Source organism: Octopus sinensis, unplaced genomic scaffold, assembly GCF_006345805.1.
Source record: "Octopus sinensis unplaced genomic scaffold, ASM634580v1 Contig18013, whole genome shotgun sequence".
In the NCBI taxonomy this organism is placed as follows: domain Eukaryota; kingdom Metazoa; phylum Mollusca; class Cephalopoda; order Octopoda; family Octopodidae; genus Octopus; species Octopus sinensis.
Genome location: NW_021835478.1, coordinates 40,316 through 52,042, shown reverse-complemented (window position 1 = coordinate 52,042; position 11,727 = coordinate 40,316). Strand labels below are relative to the sequence as shown.

At 36.5% G+C, this 11,727-nt stretch overlaps 1 protein-coding gene across 1 annotated transcript; it reads right to left on the bottom strand.

The window, feature by feature from the left end:
- Positions 1-10,668: 10,668 nt before the first annotated feature.
- Positions 10,669-11,079, bottom strand: LOC115231272 (general transcription factor II-I repeat domain-containing protein 2-like). Its single transcript, XM_029801333.1, has one exon. It carries the CDS (start codon positions 11,077-11,079, stop codon positions 10,669-10,671), a length of 411 nt encoding a protein of 136 aa, XP_029657193.1.
- Between the last annotated feature and the right edge of the window lie 648 nt (positions 11,080-11,727).

Genomic DNA, 11,727 nt, shown 5'->3' with positions numbered 1-11,727 from the left:
CAACAACAAGAAAGTGGTCGACTCACATGATGTGGTCCCCCAAAACTTTCAAGCCAAAAAATTATAAAAATTATTTTCTGCGTTTTTGTTAAAATGAACAACAAGAAAGTCCTCGAGTCACATGATGTGGTCCCCCAAAACCTTCAAGCCAAAAAATTAAAAAAAATTATTTTCTGCGTTTTTGTTGAAATCAACAACAAGAAAGTCCTCGACTCACATGATGTGGTCCCCCAAAACTTTCAAGCCAAAAAATTAAAAAAATTATTTTCTGCGTTTTTGTTGAAATCAACAACAAGAAAGTCCTCGACTCACATGATGTGTCCCCCCAAAACTTTCAAGCCAAAAAATTATAAAAATATTTTCTGCGTTTTTGTTAAAATGAACAACAAGAAAGTCCTCGAGTCACATGATGTGTGGTCCCCAAAACCTTCTAGCCAAAAAATTATAAAAATATTTTCTGCGTTTTGTGAAATCAACAACAAGAAAGTCCTCGACTCCATGATGTGGTCCCCCAAAACTTTCAAGCCAAAAAATTATAAAAATTATTTTCTGCGTTTTTGTTAAAATGAACAACAAGAAAGTCCTCGAGTCACATGATGTGGTCCCCAAAACCTTCTAGCCAAAAAATTATAAAAATTATTTTCTGCGTTTTTGTTAAAATGAACAATAAGAAAGTCCTCGACTCACATGGTGTGGTCCCCCAAAACCTTCGAGCCAAAAAATTAAACAAAATTATTTTCTGCGTTTTTGTTAAAATGAACAACAAGAAAGTCCTCGACTCACATGATGTGGTCCCCCAAAACCTTCAAGCCAAAAAATTATAAAAATTATTTTCTGCGTTTTTGTTAAAATGAACAACAAGAAAGTCCTCGAGTCACATGATGTGGTCCCCCAAAACCTTCAAGCCAAAAAATTAAAAAAAATTATTTTCTGCGTTTTTGTTGAAATCAACAACAAGAAAGTCCTTGAGTCACATGATGTGGTCCCCCAAAACTTTCAAGCCAAAAATTAAAAAAAATTATTTTCTGCTGCGTTTTTGTTGAAATCAACAACAAGAAAGTGGTCGACTCACATGATGTGGTCCCCCAAAACTTTCAAGCCAAAAAATTATAAAAATTATTTTCTGCGTTTTGTTAAAATGAACAACAAGAAAGTCCTCGAGTCACATGATGTGGTCCCCCAAAACCTTCAAGCCAAAAAATTAAAAAATTATTTTCTGCGTTTTTGTTGAAATCAACAACAAGAAAGTCCTCGACTCACATGATGTGGTCCCCCAAAACTTTCAAGCCAAAAATTATAAAAATTATTTTCTGCGTTTTTGTTGAAATCAACAACAAGAAAGTCCTCGACTCACATGATGTGGTCCCCCAAAACTTTCAAGCCAAAAAATTATAAAAATTATTTTCTGCGTTTTTGTTAAAATGAACAACGAAAGTCCTCGAGTCACATGATGTGGTCCCCCAAAACCTTCTAGCCAAAAAATTATAAAAATTATTTTCTGCGTTTTGTTGAAATCAACAACAAGAAAGTCCTCGACTCACATGATGTGGTCCCCCAAAACTTTCAAGCCAAAAAATTATAAAAATTATTTTCTGCGTTTTTGTTAAAATGAACAACAAGAAAGTCCTCGAGTCACATGATGTGGTCCCCAAAACCTTCTAGCCAAAAAATTATAAAAATTATTTTCTGCGTTTTTGTTGAAATCAACAACAAGAAAGTGCTCGACTCACATGATGTGGTCCCCCAAAACTTTCAAGCCAAAAAATTATAAAAATTATTTTCTGCGTTTTTGTTAAAATGAACAACAAGAAAGTCCTCGAGTCACATGATGTGGTCCCCCAAAACCTTCAAGCCAAAAAATTATAAAAATTATTTTCTGCGTTTTTGTTAAAATGAACAACAAGAAAGTCCTCGAGTCACATGATGTGGTCCCCCCAAAACCTTCAAGCCAAAAATTATAAAAATATTTTCTGCGTTTTTGTTAAAATGAACAACAAGAAAGTCCTCGAGTCACATGATGTGGTCCCCCAAAACCTTCAAGCCAAAAATTAAAAAAAATTATTTTCTGCGTTTTTGTTGAAATCAACAACAAGAAAGTCCTTGAGTCACATGATGTGGTCCCCCAAAACCTTCAAGCCAAAAAATTTAAAAAAATTATTTTCTGCGTTTTTGTTGAAATCAACAACAAGAAAGTGGTCGACTAACATGTGGTCCCCCAAAACTTTCAAGCCAAAAATTATAAAAATTATTTTCTGCGTTTTGTTAAAATGAACAACAAGAAAGTCCTCGAGTCACATGATGTGGTCCCCAAAACCTTCTAGCCAAAAAATTATAAAAATATTTTCTGCGTTTTTGTTGAAATCAACAACAAGAAAGTGCTCGACTCACATGATGTGGTCCCCCAAAACTTTCAAGCCAAAAAATCTAAAAATTATTTTCTGCGTTTTTGTTAAAATGAACAACAAGAAAGTGCTCGACTCACATGATGTGGTCCCCCAAAACTTCAAGCCAAAAAATTAAAAAAAATTATTTTCTGCTGTTTTGTTGAAATCAACAACAAGAAAGTCCTCGAGTCACATGATGATGTGGTCCCCCAAACTTTCAAGCCAAAAAATTATAAAAATTATTTTCTGCGTTTTTGTTGAAATCAACAACAAGAAAGTGCTCGACTCACTGATGTTGTCCCCCCAAAACTTTCAAGCCAAAAAATTATAAAAATTATTTTCTGCGTTTTGTTAAAATGAACAACAAGAAAGTGCTCGACTCACATGATGTGGTCCCCCAAAACCTTCAAGCCAAAAATTAAAAAAAATTATTTTCTGCGTTTTTGTTGAAATCAAAACAAGAAAGTGCTCGGCTCACATGATGTGGTCCCCCAAACTTTCAAGCCAAAAAATTATAAAAATTATTTTCTGCGTTTTTGTTAAAATGAACAACAAGAAAGTCTCGAGTCACATGATGTGGTCCCCAAAACCTTCAAGCCAAAAAATTATAAAAATTATTTTCTGCGTTTTTGTTAAAATGAACAACAAGAAAGTCCTCGAGTCACATGATGTGGTCCCCCAAAACCTTCAAGCCAAAAAATTAAAAAAAATTATTTTCTGCGTTTTTGTTGAAATCAACAACAAGAAAGTGCTCGGCTCACATGATGTGGTCCCCCAAAACTTTCAAGCCAAAAAATTATAAAAATTATTTTCTGCGTTTTTGTTAAAATGAACAACAAGAAAGTCCTCGAGTCACATGATGGTCCCAAAACCTCAAGCCAAAAAATTATAAAAATTATTTTCTGCGTTTTTGTTAAAATGAACAACAGAAAGTCCTCGAGTCACATGATGTGGTCCCCCAAAACCTTCAAGCAAAAAAATTAAAAAAAATTATTTTCTGCGTTTTTGTTGAAATCAACAACAAGAAGTGCTCGACTCACATGATGTGGTCCCCAAAACTTTCAAGCCAAAAAATTATAAAAATTATTTTCTGCGTTTTTGTTAAAATGAACAACAAGAAGTGCTCGACTCACATGATGTGGTCCCCAAAACCTTCAAGCCAAAAAAAAAAAAAATTATTTTCTGCGTTTTTGTTAAAATCAACAACAAGAAGTGCTCGACTCACATGATGTGGTCCCCCAAAACTTTCAAGCCAAAAAATTATAAAAATTATTTTCTGCGTTTTTGTTAAAATAAACAACAAGAAAGTCCTCGAGTCACATGATGTGGTCCCCCAAAACTTTCAAGCCAAAAAATTAAAAAAAATTATTTTCTGCGTTTTTGTTGAAATCAACAACAAGAAAGTCTCGAGTCACATGATGTGGTCCCCCAAAACCTTCAAGCCAAAAAATTAAAAAAAATTATTTTCTGCGTTTTTGTTGAAATCAACAACAAGAAAGTGCTCGACTCACATGATGTGGTCCCCCAAAACTTTCAAGCCAAAAAATTATAAAAATTATTTTCTGCGTTTTTGTTAAAATGAACAACAAGAAAGTGCTCGACTCACATGATGTGGTCCCCCAAAACTTTCAAGCCAAAAAATTATAAAAATTATTTTCTGCGTTTTTGTTAAAATGAACAACAAGAAAGTCCTCGACTCACATGATGTGGTCCCCCAAAACTTTCAAGCCAAAAAATTATAAAAATTATTTTCCGCGTTTTTGTTAAAATAAACAACAAGAAAGTCCTCGAGTCACATGATGTGGTCCCCAAAACCTTCAAGCCAAAAAATTATAAAAATTATTTTCTGCGTTTTTGTTAAAATGAACAACAAGAAAGTCCTCGAGTCACATGATGTGGTCTCCCAAAACCTTCAAGCCAAAAAATTAAAAAAAATTATTTTCTGCGTTTTTGTTGAAATCAACAACAAGAAAGTGCTCGGCTCACATGATGTGGTCCCCCAAAACTTTCAAGCCAAAAAATTATAAAAATTATTTTCTGCGTTTTTGTTAAAATGAACAACAAGAAAGTCCTCGAGTCACATGATGTGGTCCCCAAAACCTTCAAGCCAAAAAATTATAAAAATTATTTTCTGCGTTTTTGTTAAAATGAACAACAAGAAAGTCCTCGAGTCACATGATGTGGTCCCCCAAAACCTTCAAGCCAAAAAATTAAAAAAAATTATTTTCTGCGTTTTTGTTGAAATCAACAACAAGAAAGTGCTCGACTCACATGATGTGGTCCCCCAAAACTTTCAAGCCAAAAAATTATAAAAATTATTTTCCGCGTTTTTGTTAAAATAAACAACAAGAAAGTCCTCGACTCACATGATGTGGTCCCCCAAAACCTTCAAGCCAAAAAATTAAAAAAAATTATTTTCTGCGTTTTTGTTAAAATGAACAACAGAAAGTCCTCGACTCACATGATGAGGTCCCCCACAACCTTCAAGCCTCGTGAGGCCATTAATTAGCTTATCTATCTTTTTTCGTTGACATAAATTCTTTTTTGTTAAATTTTCGTTAAAAAAATAAAATAAAAGCTCTAATTGTTATCGACCATGAATAGACTCTGCAATTATCAGATTTTGAAAACCACTAAAAAGGAAAAAGCAAAAATTATTAGAGATTTACATAATTGATTCTTTTTAACTGCCGAAACTGACAAATTCGATTATGCTACTGTTTAGTTTTCTTAAAAGATAGAGGCAAATAAAATTTAAATTAGTCATGTAAATTTCAATTTGCCTATATTTAAATCTCCTTGATTTAACAGGCTTTAATTTTTTTCCTTAGAATACTAGAAAGATGAAGCTGATTATCATTTTTTTTAAGATAAGTTTTGCTATGACAATAAACAAGGCCCAGAGACAGTCTTTAAAGGTAGTAGGCTTATTTTTAGAGAACGAGTGCTTTTCACATGGCCAGGTGTATGTGGGGTGCTCAAGGGTAGGTAGAAGAGAAAATTTATTTATATTTGCCAAGGATGGACGGACTGCAAACATCGTTTATCCACAGGCCTTAGAATAAGGTTATATCAAAGCAGGTCGCATTTATATATCTACATAAATTTATAGTTATTTAAGGAAACTGCGAGCGTAGCGAGCAGGGCCTCCGCAGGAGCTAGCTCGCAGTGAGCGAAGCGAACTGCTGAGCTAGTTTCAAATAAATTAGTTTGGGTTCTTATTTTTTTGTTGACGAGTTTGTTGGTTTCTGACGATGTTAATAGAAAACTTTCTGACGACCAATTTACGGAGGTCTCCTAAAAGAAAATCCATTATGTTCTCGGAATTAGGAGAGTTCGATAGGATTGTCTCTTTACTCATAGATGATATCAAGTTCGAAGAAAAAAATGGGTTTACAAGCGGCTGCGATGGAGTTTAAAACTTTTTTTTATAAAGAGCTTTACTGATGTCCGTGACCCCTATGCGAGGAGATATGGAAAATAATAAAAGATGAATCTGAACACTGGTAAGAGACATTTTTATGTTTCATAACAAGACCGTTTCCTTAACCATATAACTTGTTTTTGTTTCCTCGGTTTTGTGCTAAATAAAACATTCAATTCAATACGCCCGAAGATTGGTTTTACATCAAAATTACGTATTTTATACCAAAATGGATGTGATGAATCACCAAAAAATCTGAAATCAGTTACGTGCATACCTAGCCTGTATACACTGATGACAAAGTGTGTGAATAACAAACTATCGGAATATATCGAAGCTTATGGTTTTGTTGGAGACAATCAACTTGGAACACGAAGAATGTGTCAGGGATTGAGCTCATCATTACTTTCGGGAATTTCCTGATGAGCATTCGGCTTAGAGAGTCCATTAATGATGGGTAGTGGGCCTGTAATTATGGGTAGTAGGAACATGGCCCAACTAGTAGTCCTGCGAGAGCGTAGTAGTCTTTGAAGGAGAATCTGTGACGAGTGTCAAGTCTGTCTATAAAAGCTTGGTTACTCGATGGGTGGATAGATACTAATATCTGGGAGTTCTCGAAGATAAGAATAGCAATGGAAAATCAATATAAATTTGGAAAATAGAACACTAGGAAAAGTTAAAATAAATATATCTATCTTCTTTTTATGAACGCTATAGAAAAATTTTAGAGTTATTTTCGCATCGTAATGACGTAATGAAAATGATGGTGAAAAAAAATTAATCGTTTTTGACCTAGCTAGGCTAGAAAGAAACGTTAAAAAATCTGCGACGAGTGTCAAGTCTTTGTCTATGAAAGCTTGGTTACTCGATGTGTGGATAGATACCATTATCTAAGGGTCCTCGAAGATAAGAATAGCAACGTTCTAAAAAATAAAGTAAAGCTCAGTCAACTTGTTCAAGGCAATAAACGAGCACACATTTTCCCTTTATAACTATTATATTGGACGAATTGATATTGAGCCCGGGGAGTTTAAGCAGATTGATAAAAAATATGGAAACAAATTAAAAAGAAACCCTTACACTCTATTTTGTTCCAATGTCTAAAGAATACTGAAATTGAGTTAATGAGGCCTGCGAATAGCTAATTCTCGGAAACAATTCCCCATGGATTGAAACAAGCCTGTCCCAGCTGGAGGACCGAAACTTGCTTTTCAATAACGGAGAAAATAAATGCTACCACTAGAACTCATCCAAAAAGACCGTTGATCACTTTATCACCAGATGTGGGCAAATGCTTACCGGCCCCTATCTCAGACGCCATAACGAAGTAATCAAATGCTCGCATCTGCATCTATGTCGCCAATATGGAATTAAAAAGTCAAAAAATTTAAAATACTTCAGTCCAATCTGTTACCACCAACAAATTTAAAATCGAGTTGACACAAACCTTCAGACTAATAATGTTATCCCGAATAACAAAACCGACATATTTGTTCACGAAAAACTGAGCAATTACACTTATCAAGGTGGGGATCATTTTAAAAATTGTATCAAGCAGGTCGAAGTAGAACAGTTCCACAAATACGACTTGCTGGCAAATAAACTGGGAGCAATCCACAAGGCGAAAGTAAAGATCGTCCCTGTCGTTATGACCTGAGACGGAATTATGTCAAAATTCTTTACGAATCATCTGGAGGCAGTCGGAGTGGAAAACAGGGGTTAAGGCAAATTATCCAGACAATGATGTTGCGGAAGACCTTTAAAAAGCATTTAAGCCGAGTCAAGACACGGATGCATGTTGAGGAGGTAGCCCCCGAATCTAGACCCCGCGCTGACATAAATTTCCCTATCCTTGCACTAATACGAGAACGGAATCTAAATAACTATTAATTAATTTATTTAGTGTTTGAACATGTGTGCATCAAAACACTCACTAAGTGGCGAATCAGTGTATCCCAATAAACGTGCACGAACTGAGTCCCTTCTTATAAGCAAAGTGTCCTCCACCAAGGGGGAACGCAGAGAAATGGAGGATGCACATGTAATAATCGACGACCTCTACGACCATTTCCACATCTCCAAGTACTCTTCAAAATGTATTCCCAGACCGTCGGACATAACGACAGCTGCCTTCTATGCTGTGTATGATGGACATTCGGGTCCTCGAGCCGCACAGTTCGCAGCGAAGCATCTCCACACTCACCTTGCCACTGCTCTCCCAACCTGTTCAGAGTGGACTGACAAAACAGTCAAACAGTCACTCATTGAAGCCTTCATCAAGACAGACCGAGCCTTTATGACCGAAGCAAGCAAGAACAGTCCCCAATGGAAGGACGGGAGCACTGCCACTGCAGTATTAATATTAAATGACGTCATTTATGTAGCCCATGTGGGGGATAGCAAGGTTAGGTTGCTGATTCATTTCAGGCAGTCATCTCCCGACAGGAACAAGACGACTGGATTGCCCTGACTCTCACAAACGACCACAGTCCGAGTGATTACAGCGAAAGAACTCGAATACATAAATGTGGGGGGAACATTAAGTTTGTTTGTGAACTGATTTGTAGAGATGGACGAGTGATAGGCAAACTAGCAGTGACTCGGTCGATCGGCGATGGGTTTTTCAAGGCATATGGAGTGACAGCTCTTCCACAAGTCCGAAAGTACAACATCAACAGGGAGACAGACAAATTCTTGGTAATTGCTTGTGATGGTTTGTGGACGAGTCTGAGTGCAGATCAAGTCGTAAAAAAAATTGGAGTCTAATTACATCGTGATGGTTTAGTCAGACCAGTCCTCGAGGGTATGTGACAATGTCGTCCATGAAGCAGTCAGAGGACTCGGAGGCGATAATGTGACAGTTCTCATTGTTTTCTTCTGATTAAACTAAACATTATTTTTGCTTTAAATCTGGAAATTAAATCGGTAAACAAGCACACGATTGGGGGGAAGCAATTCCGTCAAGTTCAAGATCCGAAAATCCAAGGTCGAAATACAGCTATTTATTTAATTTATTTTTGTATCCTATTTTAGTAAATTGTATTTATTTTGTTAGTTGGAATCGATTAGTTTATTAATTTCTTGTTGTATGCTACGGAAATTTCTACAATATTTTGTGAGGCCTAACACCAACCCAACTTTGGTGATCTGCGATCTTATAATACTACTCTTCAGTCTATACTTATCCATTGTCGTTCATTTATTCATTTTCTCTCTTATGTTCAAATTTCCCATGTCACTCAGTCAGATTTTTAGTCCTTACGTAAACAGTTGTTAATTAAGCTCAGGCCTTTGAACTGTTTGACTTTACTCCATTATCGGTGTTCATGTCATATTTAATGTCCTCGATTGCCTTGTATCAATTTTCTGTATTTGTAGGGCGCTGGTCTTCTGGAACACGATCGGGCGATCGCAGGTGTCCTTTGACTACATTGCCTCCACTTTTGCGATACACGTGGTAATCTGCAGCCTTTACATTGGCAAATTCCCCAATTCTTGGACATGGTGGATCTCCATGTTGCTCTTTCCGTCGGTTAGCAACCTCCTTGCCCCCTACTTATGCGAGAAGACGGAATTGGCCAAAATTAAATGCATTGACATTGAAGGTTAACTAATTTCCATAATAAATTCTTTTTCTCTTAAACGACACTTTGCTTTAACTTATTGGTCACCATTCTGTTATACGGGCACACAAGTGATCTGAGATGGTTCTTTGATTGATGTCGAGATATGCTATCTGTGAAAGTCCGATCTTCAAGTGAGCCAAACCACATCGACTCGCGAGGTGGACGAGACTGGCTAGGGCTTGCTCTGGTCAGTCCTGGAATGCTAAATTGGGTTAGTAAAACAATTTTATTGCCCGATATCGGAAGCGATCATCTGCCTCTATTGCACTAACTCCGCGAGCCAGTCCCTCAATGGGTTCCAGGATACTTTGACCTCCGGTCGGGTTCTTGGGCCAACCTGGAGAGGTTCATTGCCGGCAGGTTGACCTCACTTCTGGTGGGAAATACCTGTGCCAACATACGTGAGTTGGAGGCGTTAGATAATGGAATCAATGCTGCCCTGACTGATTAAATGCGAGATAATTTCAAACAGAACTCAGTGCAGAATAAGTCACATTCCACGCTTCCCTACCGGGTTTGAAATAAAATTAAGTTTAAGCGCCGGCCATCCAGACTACGGGACAAATGCGTTTACGATGAAAACCGTGTTTAGTTTCGTGGCTGGATTAGCCGGCTTCAGAGGGAGATCCGAAGAGAAATTCGTGAATTCGAAACTTCACGGTGGGAGCGGGCCTGCAGACGCGTAGACGCCCGCTTCCCGGACTTCTGGAAACAGTTGAAGAGCCTGTCAGAGAGAGGGGAGGCAAATTCAGTGCGCCCTAAACGCTCTGATGGAACCCTCGTCTCGGACCTGAGGTGGCTGAAATATTTTCAGCCCACTTCAATGACATCTCTGGAACTGACGGAAGTCAGAACGTTCTTGGTAGGAATGGTGGTAGAAGTGGCAAGAGAGACATTGTTGTAGGTTGTGAGCCATTCTCATACATTATATACCAGGGGTGTCAAACTCATTTCGCTTTGAGGGCCGCATTTATAATAATTTCTCATTAAGGGAAGATTAGTTCTGATATTTATTATGATGAATAACCAAAATAAGAGAAACTAAATTATTCAATCATCGCCCTTTAATTTTGGTGAGAGCTGCTTTCAGAGGATTGACATCTTTTTTAGATACAATTTTTGATATGTCAGGCTGAGCTATTCGAGTAGTTCCGACTTTTATTAAAGATGATAAATGTTCATCAGTTAGTCTTGTTCTTTGAGCAGTTTTTGTCAATTTCATAAATGAAAAAAGTTATGTCGAATTAAACATAGCAATGATTTTTGTCGCAAACTTTTTAAAGTTTTTAAACTTTCCAGGAAGATATGAAAAGAAAGCAGGTATTCCAACCTCCAAATATTTAGCTTTAAGTATAGAATCTGATTGGATTTCCAATAGTTCCATTTGTAAACTTTCATCTGCATTGCTGAACTGATTATTAATATCTGTCAGCAGTTTACTAAACTGCCGGTGGTTGAGGGGATGACCTCTGATATAGTTTACTGTTTTCGTGACCAAACTAATAATATTTTCCATTTTTAATATCTTTGAGCACAAATATTGTTGATGAATAATACAATGAAAATGAGCAAATGATGACCCGGGATTTACCATTTCTATTTCAGCTCGCAATTTGGCGGCAACGCCAGCTTGTCGTCCAACCATATTCGGAGCACAATCATAAACATACACGCTTCTTCAAACCAAACCCATATTCAAAGAGAATTTGTAGTAGTTTTATAAAGATATCTTTACTTGTAGTAGTATCGTGCATTGGTACCAGTTCGAGAAATTCTTCATAAATATTAAAATCTGAATCACAGGCTCTAAAAAAGATTGCTAATTGTGCAATTCCAACGACGTCGACTGTTTCATCGATTGCAATTGAAAAATAATCGAATTTTAACAAATCAGACTTTAATTGGTGTTTCAAATTCAATACCATTTCATTAATGTGTTTGGCAACAGTATTTCTTGTTAATGAAATATCTTTAAACAAGTGGGCGTCGTCTGGACAAATAATATTCGCTGTTTTTACAAAGCATTGCTCAATGAAATCATCATCACAATATGATTTTCCATATACTGCAAGCATTCTGCTGATTTCATAGCTTTCAGTGACTAATGCAGTACTTCGATTATGACTTTTCGTGAAATGAGTCTGTAACGCAGATAAATTTTTCGCAATTCATTTAGCTTTAAAACACGCATTGGACCTTCTTGGTTTATAAGCAACTTAATACCTTCAAAATAATTGTATGATAGATGATTAGATTGATAATGCCTCTCTAGGTTGTATTCTTTCGGTATAGC

What these genes read in the sequence shown, in the direction of transcription:
- LOC115231272 (XM_029801333.1), bottom strand. Translation starts at nt 11,079, where the DNA reads ATGGTTGGACGACAAGCTGGCGTTGCCGCCAAATTGCGAGCTGAAATA.